This window comes from Urtica dioica, chromosome 7 (genome assembly GCF_054948205.1).
Source record: "Urtica dioica subsp. dioica isolate 48M chromosome 7, U.dioica_male_clone48M_v1_H2, whole genome shotgun sequence".
Lineage (NCBI taxonomy): Eukaryota > Viridiplantae > Streptophyta > Magnoliopsida > Rosales > Urticaceae > Urtica > Urtica dioica.
The window spans coordinates 34,114,652-34,131,788 of record NC_142762.1 but is presented as its reverse complement, the minus strand read 5'-3'; the positions used below and the strand labels follow the sequence as shown (position 1 = coordinate 34,131,788).

At 37.9% G+C, this 17,137-nt stretch overlaps 1 protein-coding gene across 1 annotated transcript; it reads left to right on the top strand.

Moving 5' to 3' along the window:
* Nucleotides 1-11,202: 11,202 nt before the first annotated feature.
* On the top strand, nucleotides 11,203-13,672 carry LOC149390980 (uncharacterized). The gene is made up of 4 exons (XM_089620427.1): nucleotides 11,203-11,553; nucleotides 12,407-12,503; nucleotides 12,936-12,995; nucleotides 13,261-13,672. Exons 1-4 carry the CDS (start codon nucleotides 11,273-11,275, stop codon nucleotides 13,342-13,344), a joined length of 522 nt encoding a protein of 173 aa, XP_089476553.1. The 5' UTR covers nucleotides 11,203-11,272; the 3' UTR covers nucleotides 13,345-13,672.
* The last annotated feature ends 3,465 nt before the right edge of the window (nucleotides 13,673-17,137 follow it).

Genomic DNA, 17,137 nt, shown 5'->3' with positions numbered 1-17,137 from the left:
TTACCCATTTTTAGTACATATATAAACTAGATATATAGAATATGTATTAAATAAAATAAAATTAGGATAAACATATATTAAATAATACATACTATGTACTAAATGTATTGCTATTACTATAACTTAAATGTTGTATATATATTACAATTTTAATAATTGAAAGATACATATTTCTAACATATTTTGCAACATTATTTCCGTTCGGTTTTCCATCGGCATGTCTGTTTTGCATCAAAGACGGCATTTTAAAATGACATATCACTTGTCTTTTTCCACAATTTTTTCGTTCGGTTTTCTGTCGGCATGTCAATTTTTCGTAAATTAGAGAGCTCGAAACGACATCGAAAATGGCATTTTAAACCTTGATTTAAACTATATAAAATAATAGATGGGACGGTCCGTATGTGGCTTCAAATTAAATACTTGAAATTAAATATCAAAGTATCAAACTGGATTGATCTCTCGTCTAACAAAAGGTATTAATTTTCATTGTCGTCGGGACTCAACTTGTCATAAAAATTAACCTTAGCGAGCTAGAATTGGCTCCATGTGCACAAGAGCTCAGATTCTTGGTGTAAAATTATTCAAACTAAGTATCCATTGAGGATTAAAATATCAATATCAATATTGAGGTGGTGATGGCGGCTCTCCATATCTTTCCTTCTTCTTGGTCGGATGTGTTGGAAATTTATACGTGTTTCACTAATGCTGTAATAAAAATTCTGAACAATTTATATTCTATGGAAACATGAACAACATATCTAGTTTCTATTTTAATTAAACATACCAATGAGTTATTATATAAACTAATAAAAAGATTCTAAATAGAAGGATTACAAAAATTCACACGAAACTCCAATATTTGACTTTCCATGCCGATTGACAACCTTCAAGGTCTTCGAGATCCTCGCGTTCTTTTTTAGATGAATCGACACCAAGCCTTCCTAGCCGTTCTCCGAATGAACAAGAACCAAGGCGTGGGCCAGCTCTTATCTCACTTAATTATTCCAACAAGATGCTGAAATAATTTTTCTTTCTTTTTCTTAGGGAAATGGTATGAACGAATTTTCCACTCATAGGATGATAGGAAAAACGTCCAAGCTAGGGAGAGGGAGTGGGCAAAAATTCCTAGTGGAATGCCCTAGGTTGGTCGAAATTTCCACTACCAAGCCCCTTATTTACAGCCTTCAAGTTTACCCAAATAGAATATTCATTTTCCCGATTTGATTTGATCTTATTATATTTAATATGAGATATTTACTTCATGAATGTAGTAAATCAGATATCTTCAAGATATTTTAGTAAATAAAATATTCAGACCATATCTATTATTTATTTACTTCTCATATTATAATATATTATTTAGGTAACCAAATAATATGGAATATCTCCTAGATATTCTCATCAAATATATTTAATATATTATTTATTTATCACAATAAGATATATTATTCTATAAATAGAATAACAGAGAATATCTCATAGATATTCTCATAAATAATTAATATATCAAATATTCACCAAATCGAATCATATTTAATATATAATATTTATTTACTATTAGAGAAAAACGATAATCTAATTAGACTTAGATCAAACAAATCCAATGCCGATGTAACTAAATTGCACGCCTACCACTAGCATCACTCGGCTTCTTGGGCTGATTTAAATTTCTCTTTTCAGGCCCATTTAAATCTTAGTTATATTCCGAAGTTACTTAACAATTAATAACTTATTCGTAAAATACCTTATTACGAATGCGAAATATGTTGCAATCAAATTGCAGTGGTGAGTTTGTAGTCGAATCTCATATTTACTACAAGAGTATCCTTGTCCATCTTGTCGGAACAGACTAGGGGACAATGGATCTAATAACTTAAAGGTTAGATGAACAAGAGCGAGATCGTAGACATTGTTATTTCTCTTACTTTCATTAAATCAAATCTTGGTGATATTCCACTATAATCCAAGGACTGGCCTCTCAAAGTTATTAGAATATTATTTACTCGATCCTTCAGATAAAGTGTCCATTGATATAACTAGCTCATATAGTCTACCCTCCAATTTCACCCCGAGACTCAAAATGGTCAAATATACCGTTATACCCTCGAGTCAATTATGAGGCCTGAGTTCCACCGATTCCCCAGTGAAAGATTCATTTGCCACTCATAGTGCAAAGGTGGACGCAATCTAATGGTTTTGGAATCGACTATCAAGTGAACGAACATTGAATCTCTTTGTTGAGAGCTAGATTTCACTTTTGGTGTTTCCTTTTCATCACTAATTATATCTCGGCCTCCAAAAACATAAGTATAGAAGCATCTTTGTAGCTGTGAACGAATCAAAGAGCCGAGTATATAACCTTGACTTTCAGGAGCACCTCAAGACTTAGGTCGATTTATATTGTGGCCATCAGTTTTGGTTAGGAACCTATGTAACGGTCACTTAAACGATGCACTTAATTGTAAGATGTCCAGGTCATGTACATACCAACTGTACAAAATGCTTCTACTCAGTGGAAACTTATCCACTGACGAGCGTCATAGATGATCTCAAATCTAGCTACCCAGGCTTGGATTGGTTAATGACTAGTTTAAGCGCTCCACCCGACACTTATATTTCTCACATCAGATGTAGAGAAATAATTCCAGTTAATGCAGAGAGATAAGGGTTTGATGAATGTTCATAAATTATATCAGAAATATTACATTTAGTCAAGTAATAAAAATGAATATTTATTTCATTAAATTCAGCCAATAAATATTTATTACATGCTCTTCTATTATGCAATAATCCCACGTGATGGGCCTTTAGTCATTAATGGTGCGCGCTTCAACACTCAACATTAGTCTATTTAGCTGTATGAGGTGTTAGATTTTGGCCTTGTTTCCTTGAATGTAGAGAGAGAAAGTAGGAGAGAGTATAGAGATATGAGAATTTAGGAGAACTTCTATATGTTAGAGAGAACTTGAAAGAGTGTTTTGGCATGAATTTCCCTTGTGAAGTTGAGAACTTATGTCCAAATGATGAAAGAAGTGGTTTTAATTGAGATGTTGGGACTCATTTGAGAGTTGGCCACTGTATGGGTTATGTTACAGGGTGGAAGCTCAGCAGGTGAAAATGGTGGCTTAGCAACTTGGATGGAGGGGCTAGCTCTGCAAGACCACCCAGACGGAGAGACTAGTCCGACAGGGCCACTAGGCAAAGAGGCTAGCCCGGAGGAGCTACTTGGGTAGAGGGGTTAGCTCTACAAGACTACTTGGGCGAAGAGGCTAGGTCGGCAAGGCCACTTAGGCGGAGAGGCTAGGCCTAACCATGGCCTTGGGTGAAGGGTGTAGCACAGTCATGAGGTGTCAAAAAGGTCGGGCTACGCTGGTCCAGTTCTTCTTCTCTAATCCTAAACGAGGCCTAGGTCCGACTCAAACCTTTACCTTTTTATTGGATGCCTGGATTGGGCCGGGCATACGAAATATGACCTAGGCACAAACCAAGACCAAGCACGGGCTTAAAAAGAACCTAAGTAAGGCCTTAAAAAAACCAAATTATAATAATGAAAAATATAATCTAAAATTATTTTTTAAAATAAAAAAAATACAACTTTAATAATAAAAAATAACAAATATGTTAGTAAAAAACATACATATCATTAATATAAAATTAAATTTATGTGTCAAAAGTACTTTGTATACATAAAAATAAAAAAAATAAAAAAAAATTATTTTATTTAAAAAAAAAGTGGTGCTCGAACCGGGCCTAATTAGGGTCCGGACCGGGCTCGGGCTTGGATTTTTTAAAGGCCCTAGGTTCCGGACCGGGCTCGGGCTTGGCTTTTTTAAGGGCCCAGGCCGGGCTGGGCTTGAGGGCCTACACCATAAGCCCAACCCAGGCCCTCATGAAGCCTGGTTCGGCCCGACCCTTTTGCGAAAAGGCTCGGGCCTAAAACCTGTAAAAAAAAAAGAGTCGGGCCGATTAGCCCACAGGCGGTCCGGCCCAATTGATAGCAACTAACCGTATTGTTCGTCATCTTCGACAAAAGCTTTCCATACATAGACTCGATTGTTGCAGCGTCAGGAATAAACAAATAATAATCATAAGAAAAACATGATTTTTTTGTATCGAAGCCTGATACATTTTTTAGGAAGGGCATTTATTATAACAAAGAAACATAACTTTGGACTAAAAAAATAAATATAGTCTTGAAGTGAGACAAAGTTTCGGAGCTTCATACTCCCAACAGTTCCAACCTCGATCTCGAATCCATTCAGCGTCCGAGGGTTGTGTGAGTGGAGCTTCTTTATTGCTATGGGCTTGCAGTTCTCGAGGATACATTTGTAGACCGTGCTCAACATTCCGTACCGATGATGTACTTCTTATTTAGATTCTCCGTCATCATCATGATGTCCTCGTAGACGTGGAGAGCTATGCTCTTGTGAAGAATCACCAACTTTAGATTCAGGTAGCTCACAACTCTTTAGGAAGAGCATGTAACAAGTGGATATAAGAGATCCTTGTGCACTACCACAAAACGCATTTGTCGTGGCTAGAATGTATATAAACACTTTCGCACCAAGTGTAAAAAACGCTGCTACTAAGATCATGAGAATAACTACAAAGGCAACGAGGACAACTGCTATGATAGCTGCTATCGAGATTATCACCGCACCGCAGAGAGAACAATACACTAAATGAGAAGCTGAAAACGGATTAAAAACTGAGATTACATTACGGTTGTTCACTATTTACCCCGCACGGTTGAACGAGAGGCGAAGCGAGTTGGATGAAAAGCGGGGCACGGTGAGCTTAGCCTATAGCCATAAAGCGTGGGGTTCCCATTGAAACTTCACAACATAATTTCACATTATGAAGAGCGCGTTGAATATAAAAATCAAATAGGCTTCCTCTTCAAGCCCAAAGGGAGTCCGCGTCCGACCTAAACTCTTTTATTAGAGGGCCAGACCTAGGCTCAAACCAGGGCCAAGCCTTCGACCATCGGGGCCAAGGGCAGAGCCCGGACTTGAAAATGGCCTAAGTTGGGCCTAAAAAAAAATAATGAAAAAAATAATATAGAAATATTTTATAAAAGAAAAAAATACAAATTTAATCAAAATAACAAATATGTAGGTAAAAAAAACTTTATTAGTAATATAAAAATAAATTTATGTGTCAAAAGAAATTTTTATTTATTTATATTTTTTTTACTTAAAAACAAAATTTTGAAACAAAAAATATAATATTATTTTATTTAAAAAGGGTTGGGCCCAAACCGGGCTTAATTAAGTTCCGGACTGGGCTCGGGTTTGGCTTTTTTGAGGGCCTGGGCCGGGCCGGGCTCGAAGTTCTACATTCTATGCCAAACTTAGGCCCTTCATGAAGCCTGTTTTGACCCATCCTTTTTCCCGGAAAAAGTCGGGCCTAAAACATTTATAAAAAGGTTGGGCCGATAAGAGATCCTTGTGCACTACCCCGCATGGTTGAACGAGAGGCGAAGCGGGTTGGATGAAAAGTGGGGCACAGTGAGCTTATCTTGTAGCCACAAACCACGAGGAGTGCTGCAAGGACCAGCAGTGGCAGATCAGAGAACTTGTAGCTGTCGAGGGAAATTGATCGTGTGAGGCGTCCCGTGGGCCTTGGCCGCTCCACGGGGAGTGCTGCAAGGACCGGCGGTGGCAGATCGGAGAGCTTCTTGTAGCTGTCAAGGGAAATTGACCGTGTGCGGCGTCCCGTGGGCCTTGGCCGCTCCACGGGGAGTGTTGCAAGGACCGACAGTGGCAGATCGGAGAGCTTGTAGCTGTCGAGGGAAATTGACCGTGTGAGGCGTCCCGTGGGCCTTGGCCGCTCCACGGGGAATGCTGCAAGGACCGGCGGTGGCAGATCGGAGAGCTTGTAGCTGTCGAAGAAGCCTGTGATATTGTGCATTGTGGGCCGGTCCGTGGGATCTGTCTTGGTGCACAGAAGTGCAAGCTGGAAGAGCGGATTCACCTCCATGAGGTGCTTGCACGTCTCCGTTATGTAGGGGTCCACCGTCTCCAGCACTGCATCGTTCGTCGTCTTTGACATAATCTTCCCAAACACAAATTCGATTTTTGTAGCGTCCCTGTTTTGGCCCAACCTTTTTCCCGGAAAAAGTCGGGCCTAAAACTTAAAAAAAAAAGGTCGGGCCGATTAGCTCACGAGCGGCCCGACCCAATTGATAGTAACTAACTGCATTGTTCGTCATCTTCGACATAATCTTCCCATACGTAGATTCGATTTTCATAGCGTCAAGAATAAACAAATAATAATAGTAATAAAAATGTGATTTCTTGGTATCAGAGCCCTATAATTTTTTTTAGGAGGGCATTTATTACAACAAAGAAACATAACTTTGGACTAAAATATAAATATAGTCTTGGAGGGAGAACAAGTTTCGGTGCTTGATACTCCCAACAGTCCCAACCTTGGTCTCGAATTCATTTAGGGCACGAGGGTTGTGTGAGTGGAGCTTCTTTATTGCTATGGGCTTGCAGTTCTCGAGGACATATTTGTAGACCGTGCTCGACACTCCGCACCGATGATGTACTTCTTATTTAGATTCTTCGTCATTGTCATGATGTCCTCGTAGACGTGGAGAGCCATGTTCTTGTGAAGAATCACCAGTTCAGATTCGGGTAGCTCATAACTCTTTAGGAAGAGCATGTAACAAGTGGATATAAGAGATCCTTGTGCACTACCCCGCATGGTTGAACGAGAGGCGAAGCGGGTTGGATGAAAAGCGGGGCACAATGAGCTTATCCTGTAGCCACAAATCACGGGGAGTGCTGCAAGGACCAGCAGTGGCAGATCAGAGAACTTGTAGCTGTCGAGGGAAATTGATCGTGTGAGGCGTCCCGTGGGCCTTGGCCGCTCCACGGGGAATGCTGCAAGGACCGGCGGTGGCAGATCGGAGAGCTTGTAGCTGTCGAAGAAGCCTGTGATATTGTGCATTGTGGGCCGGTCCATGGGATCTGTCTTGGTGCACAGAAGTGCAAGCTGGAAGAGCGGCTTCACCTCCATGAGGTGCTTGCACGTCTCCGTTATGTAGGGGTCCACCGTCTCCAGCACTGCATCGTTCGTCGTCTTTGACATAATCTTCCCAAACACAAATTCGATTTTTGTAGCGTCAGGAATAAACAAATAATAATAGTAATAAAAACGTGATTTCTTGGCATCGGAGCCTGATAAATTTTTTAGGATGGGCATTTATTATAAAAAAAAAATATAGTTTAAAAGGTTGGATGACTAACCAGGCTGTGGAGATCGCATTCGTTCTCAACAGCTTTTCGGCCGGTGAGAAGCTCGAGAAGAACGATGCCGTAGCTGTAGACGTCGGACTTCTCGGTGAGCCTGTAGGTGCGGGCGTACTCGGGGTCGTTGTAGCATATCGTGCCCATGGTGCACATCGAGGTGTAGGATCCCGTGACGCACGGGCTCTTTGCGTTCCCAAAGTCCGTAAGGTGAGCCTCGAAGTCCTTATCGAGCAAAATGTTGGACAACTTAATGTCGCGGGGGTAGGGTCTACCCCAAAAAGTGTACAAATTTCATTATTAAGATCTTCGGGGTGAGAATACTTGTAAGTCATAATAACTAGTAATACGTTAATTTCACATTAGCAAGAGCGCGTTGAATGTAAGAATAAAATAAACCCTTCTTCTTCAAGCCCAAACGAAGTCCGAGCTTGAAAAGGGCCTATGTTGAGCTTCAAACAACTCAAATTATAATATTGAAAAAAATAATATAAAAATATTTTTTAAAATAAAAATAAAATTAAATTTCAATCAAAATAACAAATATGTTAGTAAAAAATATTAATATCATTTGTATATAATTAAATTTATGTGTCAAAAGTAATTTTTTATACATAAAAACAACAAATATATAATATTATTTTTATTTAAAAATGGTTTGGCCCGAACCGGGCCTAATTAAGATCCGGTTCGCGCCCGGGTTTGGCTTATTTAGGGCACGGACTGGGCCAGACTTGAGGGCATGTGCAAATGATACCAGCTTAGGCCCTTCATGAAGCCCGGTTTGGCTCGACGCTTTTCCGAAAAGGGTCGGGCCGACCCAAAACTTTTGAAAAAAAGGTCGGGCCGGTTTACCCACGGGCGGCCCGGCCTAATTGGCAGCACTACCCTGGGCTATATGCTTAGCCCGACCATGGCCCTGGCAAGGGTGGCGTGACTCGACCATAGTCCCAAGCGTGTTCCTCCTCGGACCATTGCGTGTCTTGATGGTTCGCCTTGGTGGAAGGTCGTGGCTTTGCCCATGACGCATCTTGGTGTTATGATTATTTCCTAATAGAAGAGCATGTAATAAACATTTATCGATTGAATTTAATAAAATATATATTTATCTTTATTACTTGATTATATGTAATATTTTTTGTATGATATATGAATATTCATCAAACTCTTAGCCTTATGCATTAACTAGGATTATATCTCTATATATGATGTGATAAATATAAGTATTGGGTAGAGCGCTTAAACTGGTCAGTGATCAATCTATGTATGAGTAGCTAGATTTGATATCACATACGCGGTTCACCAGTGGATAGATTGTCACTGAATAAGAGCATTTTGTACATTTGGTCTGTACATGACCTGGATAGATTGCGATTAAGTACATCGTTTAAGCGATCGTTATGGTAGAAAATATCGCAATCACAAATGATGGTCATAGTCTAGATCGAACTAAATCTTGAGTTGCTATTAAAAATTAGGGTTATATTCTCAACTCTTTGATTCATTCGTTCACAACTATAAAGATGCTTGTATAGTTATTTTCTGGGAGACCAGGGTGTAACCAGTGATGGAAGAGAAACATTAAAAGTGGAATTCATCTTTAAATAAATAGAGTTAATGTTTACTCACCCGATAGTCGATTTCGAACATGTTAGATTGCGTGCACATTTGCACTACGAGAGGCAAATGAATTTTTCGTTGAGAGTCAATGGAACTCATAAGTGGCTCTATGGCATATATGACCCTTTCGTGTCACCAGCTGAACCTAGAGGATAGACTATACGTACTGGTTATATCAATGGACACTCTATCTATGAGAACGAGTAAATAAAATTTTGATAACTTCGAGAGGTTCGGTCTTGATATTTTACTGGAATATCACAAAAAATTAGTAAAATGAAAGAAGAGACATAACATTGTCTACGATCTCGCTCGTGTTCATCTAGCTTTGAGTTTTTAGGTTCATCATCCCTTAGTTGGCTCCGACAAGGTGGACAAGGATCTTCTTGTAGTAAATATGAGATACTTATTAGTTGTAACATCTTTCATATTCGTGAGCTACTTTACGAATAAATTAGTAATTGTTAAGTAATTTCGAAATATCACTAAGATTTAAAGGGGCTTGTAAAGAGCAATTTAAATCAGTCCACAAGGCCAAATGATGCTTGTGGTAGGCATGTACCATGGTGTACATGAATCTTGACTTTGGTTGATCAAATATGAATAGTATTGAGACTTTTCTCACATATGAAATAAATAATATATATTGAATATGATCCAATTATGATAAATATTTAATAAATAATATATATTAAATAAAATTATTTATGAGAGTATCTTGGAGATATGCTCTACGATTCTATTTATAAAATAATATATTTTATCATGAGAAATAAATAAGATATTAATTATGTTATTTAATTAAAATATCGTGGAGATATTCTATATTATTCAATTACCTTAATAATATAATTTAATATGATAAGTAAATAAATATTAAATATGATCTGAATATTTTATTTATTAAAGTATCTTTGAGATATTTGATTTATTTTATACATAGAATAAGTATATCATATTAGATAGAATAAGATCATATCAAATCAGGCAAGTGCATATTCTATTTGGGTAAGCTTGAAAGCTATAAATAATGGATTGATACATGAGAATTTTCGGTTAACATAGGCTCATTCCACACTTGGAATTTCGGCCACTCCTTTTCCCTGTTTGGACATTTTCCTCTCATCTCGAGAGTGATAAATTCATTCATACCATTTCCCAAAGAAAAGAAAGAAATAATTATTTTGACACCTTGTTAGAAAAATTAAGTGAGTAAAGAGTTGATCAACACCTTGGTTCTTGTTCATTCGGAGAACGGCTCGGAAGATTTGGTGTCGATCCATCAACGAAGAACACAAGGATCTCAAAGACATTGAAATTTGACGACTGACGTGAAAATTCAAATAGCAAGATTTCATGTGAGTAAATTATAATCCTTATTAGTTGTTGTTGTTGTTTTTTTGTTTTTTGTTTTTTTTTTTTGTTTTTTTTTTTTGTAATAGTAGTTCATTGAATGTTTAATCAAAATAGAAATTAGATTTGTTGTAGTGTTCTCTTATAATCTAAATCGTTTAGGATTATTATTTCTGCATTAGTGAATCATGTTTATTCCTAACACTTGGTGGCGTGCCATAACTTGCTTCGATGGCGTGCTTTGGCTTGGTCTTTGTCTTGCCTTGATGGCGAGTTGTTGCCTTGTTCGTGGCGCATCTTGGTGGCAGCCCATGACTTGGCCCATGGCTTTACCTCGACGGAGTGCCTTGATGTTGAGTTGTGGCCTTGTCCATGACTTGCTCGGCAGCGTGCTATGATTTGACCCATGACTTTACCTCGATGGCATACCTCAGCCTTACCCTTGGTGGCGTGCTTGTAATGCGTCTCGTTAGTGTTTTATAACTTGGCCTTTAGCTCGTCTCGATAGCGTGCCTTGAGCGTTTCCATGGCGAGGCTAGCCATAACTTTGTTCATATCCGAGTTACTACTATGCGTCGTTTTTGTTATCGAAAAGTCAATAATTTCACTCTGAAAATTATGGCATAACATTCATTGTCGATTAGGGTTATGGAGTTTATTTTCTTACCTTATTGGATTTGGGAGTAATGACTAGGGTTGTGGCATTTTATTTTAATTTTAATTTGAGCTATTTTGTTAATTATTAAATAATAATAAAATTCAAATGTAGAGAGTCTAATAAAAACATAAAAATCCCCTAGTCCCTACTTATGACAGCTGCCATGTTGTCCAATCAAGTACCCTCCATCCGACGGCCTCAGTGTTCATTTCAGGCACAGCCGAATCTGAGCCGTCCGTTTAAACCCCACAGTAGATTAAAGCGCGGGAAACCGTAGAAAATCAGAATAAAACTCTTCCTTTACCCCTCTTTCCCTCACACCCTAACCCACGCAGTCTGAGTGACAAAGAGAGAAGAAGAAAAAGAGGAAACTAAAGCCATGGCGCCGAAGAAGAGAAAGGCAGAGGAGACTCCAGCGGTGGTGCCTGGGAGAGTGACTCGGAGTGCGACTCGGAAGGCCTCAGGCAAGGAAATCACGCCGGTGACTCAGCCGGAGAAGAAGAAGAAGGCTGAGCCGAAGGAGACGAAGAAGACGGAGCCCAAGGACACGAAGAAGGGAGTGAGAGCGAAGAAGGTCGACGCCGACAACGAAAGCGAACTTCCAGAGGCTGTCGGTGACGAGACTGAGAAGGCGACGAAGACTATAGTTATCGAACACTGGTAAAAGGTTTTACCTTTTTTTTTTGCTCCGTTTGGTTCACTAGAAAGTACAGCGAAATTTCTCATTTTTCGTTATTTTCTTTTAACTAGCTCTCTAGCTTTCTCTGTTTTTTTATTTCGTTTTTCTTTGGGTTAATATGATTGAGTGATGCTATGAATTTTTTTTTTATTTGATTCTTGCATGAAAATCTTGTCAATAGTTAGGGTCTCTCTAGTCTCTATGCCTATATTCGTGTTTATTTTGTTGGGTTCTATTTATGTTTTTATTATTCCGCTTTAGGGTTTGGAGAAGGAAAACCATAATGCAGATATAGGGTCGTTTATGTGTGTTTTAGAAAGAAAGCTCGTCTGCTAGAAAATAGGGATTTCGATTCAAAGGTATTTTTTTTTCCTTTTGGACTGATTGTTCCTTTTTCTCACTTGAAACTGATAACGAAGATGGAGCGTTTTGTTTCATTTTAATTTTTCTCATTAATTTATGATGGCTACACAACATTAGCTTTTGTGAGTAGTTTTGTTAATAAAAAATAGTTCGCTTCAAAGTTAATTTGCTAAAATCATTTGGTTATGATCAGTTTTGTTTACCATCCACTGGAAGAAAGGTAATGGTACCTATGTGAGATTCCTAACCAATTGTGATTCACAGGTGAGAAATGAGTTGCTATTTTCGAGGGTCACTACAAACAGACACAAATCGTTACTTTAAATAAGTTATCTGCCATAGACGATGCTCTTAAAAATTTGTTCACACAGAGCTTTTATATCGAATTTTCTTATGTGTTTTTAACCGAATCGACTCTAAATTGGGGACTTTCGTTGGCATGTCGTAATTTTTCTTCTGTGTTTTCATCAGTAAGCAATGCCAATCATTCAAGAGAAGGGCTGAGGAGGCTAAAGCTGGCTTGTCTAAGGGTGTTTCTGGCATCAAAGTTGTTTTCAATCCGGACAAGGTACATCTTTTGGAATTCTACTTTCTGTCATATTTGAAAGTCTGCTTATGAGTATGGCTAATTTTGGTTCATCCTCTAATGCTCTTATGGGAAGAATATTGACTTCTTTAAATACAATCATGTTTTAGTCTTTTTGTTTTTGTTCGATTGGGCGCCTTTATATGGACTCAAGTTTCATAATGCTTACTAGATTGTATACACGTAATTAGTGAGTAAAACGTCTGCTTGAGTATCTTCTCAAAACACCGGCTTTAAAACTAGTATGCTTTGAAATAATATTGATCAGCCACTTGTTAATGTCACATGCTAATTTGACATCACAGAAGTTACAACCTGTAAAAGTGAAAGCAACTTTGAATTTTTTTTTTTTTTTTTTTTTTTTCGGAAAATTTATTGGCTGAATAGTTTTGCTTACGCCTTTCTTCTTAACAGCCGAGGAGAGGCTGCTTTGAAATTCGGGAGGAAGGTGGCGAGAAATTTGTTACGCTTTTGGTAAATCTTTTTTCACTCTTGATATTATGAATCCTTTTAGCGTAAATTTTTATCTTCATTAATCTTACATGTACTTACAAACTTTGCAATAACTTCAAAGCATGATGATGGTACACTTGACTGTATAAAAAGCTCATTTCTATAAGTTTGAACTTCTGAAATCAAATTGCCTTGATGAGAGTTGATGCCCTTTGTTCATGTTTATCAAAGATTTATAATGAATAGAGAAAGGGTTTCTAGTGACATTGTGTGGTGTGCGTTGCAGAACCTGAAGCGACCTTTCAGTCCGATGAAAGAGCTTGACATGGACAAGGTGGTGAAAGATATTATTAAGAAGCTAAAATGTTGACCTGTTGACCTTTAATGTTAGCCACAAGTTGTGGCAGTGGCTCGGAATGTTCCTGTTTTGTGGTTGCTTGGGTCGCCAATTTTTTGGGGCATGCAAAGCCTCGTCTAGTGCGTATATGCATGCCATTTTGTGTTACATTGTTGGGGTACACCTCAGGATCGTTTAGTATCAATCGTCGACCCTTTTATTGCCATATGTGATAGTGACTTGAATGTTTCATTTCAAGCTGTTTGTTTTCTTTCTTAAATGAGTAATTTGGTAGTTGTATGATGATCTTGTTTTAAAAACCTGGTAAATTTCATATCAAGTACCCTCAGTTAAGATCATATCCTTTAAGAGACCGCTGAACTTCACAATCTTTGCTCTGATTTTTTGTAATCCGCCTATCTTCACTTTCCGTGTTTGAAGACAAGGTCTTCAAAATCTCCAACCCTGCTCAGCTACACTCCACCTTTGTACGTGAGAGCCGTCGCAAACCAAGCCCTTTTTGCCATTCTGATGAAAGATGTGCTAGTTTTTCTATATAAATTGATTGCCTGATATGTGCTAACTCATATTGGTAGTGTTTTTTCTTTGTTTGGTCAACTTGGTCACAGCACCTCGGGTTTGCTTCGCACACTCGGGGCCGGCCATAGCCTTAGGCTACTAAGACAATGGCCCAAGGTCTCAAAACTATAGTGAAAAAAGGCTCAAATATGTTTTTTCATTATATATCTACAATTGTTAATTGTAGACTGGTAACTCTACAGTTTATGACAGCTGTATAGTTTTATGTTTACTTTTACTAGTTAAAGTGTCCAAAAACATAATTACTAGTATTTTAGTTCAAATTATCAAAATTGCTATTAGTTGGAGATCATTTCCTGATATTATATCCAAAACCCAATTTTTTTAATAATATAAAACCTTATTTTTTTTCATTGTTGCCTAAGGTCACATAATTGCTTGGGACAGACTTGGGCCCACTTGGCCAGTTGGTTTGCCATCATGACTCGCTTACTAGCCCGCCTAGCTTGGGTTGAGTTGACAAGCTGGCTTGGGGGTCTTCGGTGCCAATAAGCTCTGTCACCCTGCTTTGCTAAAGCACAACTGCCTTGTCTGGCTGTGGATGACTTGACTAGGTCGTCTTATATGCGTTTCCTTGTCAAGCAGCCCAATCTTGATCACCATGCTTGGGGTTCCTGTCGACCTCGGTCACCTCGTCAGGAGTCAAACTTGCCTAGTCGTGCCCGAATTGTTGTTGCAAATCGAGTAGCGTGCATCATCCCATCTCCCCTCTCTAGCCTTACTAGGCTAGTCTGGCTCTCCTAGCTCGTCTTGGCCACATGCTCATCAAATCATGCTTCGGTTCGTTACTTTTCCTTTTGAGTCATTTTTCTTTCTTTACCTAGGGACGAAGAAAGCATTTAATCCCAAAATGTTATCAAGAAAGACATGGTGTCTCGCTCATTATGAGGTTGGTTTTGTGGCTATACAAACATAGATACCATGATTCAGTAAGTGAACAAGTCAATGCAGGGCTGGTCCAATAAATTAAGGAGCCTTGAGCGAGAAGTAGAACTAACCATTAGACCTTCAAATAAAAGGTTCATTAGGAAAATAACCAATTTAAACGTTTGACGTTGCTAAATAGTCAACGTTTGACAAAATTTAAGTAAATAGCCACTTTCATACGTAAATCTTAGATAAATAGCCACTTTCATATATCAAACGTTGTCTATTTACCTAAGATTTATGTCTGAAAGTGTCTATTTACCTAAGATTTATCAAACGTTGACTATTTAGTAATGTCAAACGTTTAAGTTGATTATTTTCCTAATTTTCCGTTAAATAAATAATGATGAAAAAATAGTATAATTTTAAACAATCAAATTAGATTGAATCTTGTAATTTTATAGCTGTCAACGAGATTTGTGAGGGTCTTTGCATTACAACTTGGCCTTACAACTTACAAGTTCTATAAAGGCCTATATTCAGATTTGGGCTCACCAATTTATGATAACTACTGACCCAATGTTACATACATTAGCATTCTCGAACAGGGATCATTCCAAAACTATGATAATTTTTTTTAAAAAAATCCATTAATTGATTATAGGTTGTTTAATTCCAAAACTATGACCTAGTTTGTCAAATAAACTATTGATAAGTGTGTTACTAAGTAGTCATAATTTTGGAATAAAAAGCAATTAATGAATTTTGATAATTTTTTTTAAATAGTCATAATATTGGTATAATACCTTCATGAATATAAGACATTGTTTCTCAAAACATGAGGCCTTATAACATTTCAAATATAGGTCATTTTAAAAAAAAATAATAATAATAATAGAGAAATTGCACTTTCTAGGAGTGTTTTTTTTTTTAACTTGGGTTAAGACTTTAATACCCTCATTAGGAGAAGGAAAGGAAAAGAGATAAAGAAGGAAATAGATAAACCCAAATTTTAAAATTCGAGCTTGAAGGGTGTATCAAGCTCAAGTAGGAAGGTTGTGTCGAACTCAAATTTGGAGAGAGAGTCATCCAATTCGGAGAGTTGTCCACTATGTTCTCCCTATATCAATCAGAATTAGTAAAGTAAGGGTTTAGCTCACGGAATGTTACATATCCATAGAGATGATGAATTTTCTAATGTTTGGTTCGTCAAATTTGTATCTCTTTCGAGTGGCAGAGTTCCCAAGAATTATGCATTTAAGGGACTTAGGGTCAAGTTTCCTTGGTGGTAGGAGTGAACAAAGAAAGAACAATCAAATACGTTTGGTGGAAGGGTAGAGATGTGCAGAGTAGTACATAAATTGGGATTTTGAAGTTCATGACCCGAGATTGCATGAGATTAATAGGTATAGCTAGGTGGCTGTCATGACTGCTTCTCCCAATAATGGGTTGGGACATTCTAGTTGAACAAGGAGATAGTGTAATTTCCATGATATCTCAGGACTCATGAAATTCTCATTTTCTAAAGAACTTCATTGGCGGAGAAGAGTTGGAGCTTATTCAACGCATAAGTAGACAACAAAAATCATTGGCTTCAAGAAATCTCACATCAACCTCATTGACATCGAGTACACTACCCGACCGGAAAGAGTTGAAGTTGTAAGCTATTAATATTGGCATCATGTCCAAAAACCTTTCTCTCATCAATTGGTGGAAGGATAAATGCCGGGCAATTTTCTCCATATTTACGTGAGACATAATGTGTATAAAGGATTGAAAGTGCCAAATGAATTCCATCAAAATCCGGATTCTTGTGTGTAAAATGATTGGGTATAGTCTTGACCCTAATGTGTATAAAGGATTGAAAGTGCCAAAAGCTAAAGTTTGCCTCCAAGATCGCTGAGAAACAATGTAACCCTACACGAAGCGTTCGACGAATGTGAAATTACTAAACGTAGGGTGACATGGTTGTCCAACTAATGGATGTGAGTCTATAACAATTAGTTAAACAATTGATTATTTATGCACGATTAAATAAGCAAACAACAAGCAATCACAAGCAGAAAGCAATAAAGGAGACATAGATTTGGTAACCCGTTCGGTGATAAAAACACATATTCAGGGGGATTGATATGTCCGGTGGTGAAAAACAATCCAATAATTCTCAATCAAAAGTACAAGGACCTCTCAAACACCTAACTTATTTGATTCTCCAATAGTATTGTAATCTAAGCTTCCCGTTAGATCAAAGACTCATTTTCTTTTCCATGCAATTCCCTCCCGAAGATTTACACAACACACGTCAATGCAAAACACGCACTCACAACCTTTGTACAAATAATACAACAATAGCCAGCAA

Coding starts and splice junctions, on each gene's coding strand:
- LOC149390980 (XM_089620427.1), top strand. CDS start 11,273: ATGGCGCCGAAGAAGAGAAAGGCAGAGGAGACTCCAGCGGTGGTGCCT. Junction 12,504..12,935: donor TTGTTTTCAATCCGGACAAG/GTACATCTTTTG, acceptor TCTTCTTAACAG/CCGAGGAGAGGCTGCTTTGA. Junction 12,996..13,260: donor AGAAATTTGTTACGCTTTTG/GTAAATCTTTTT, acceptor TGTGCGTTGCAG/AACCTGAAGCGACCTTTCAG.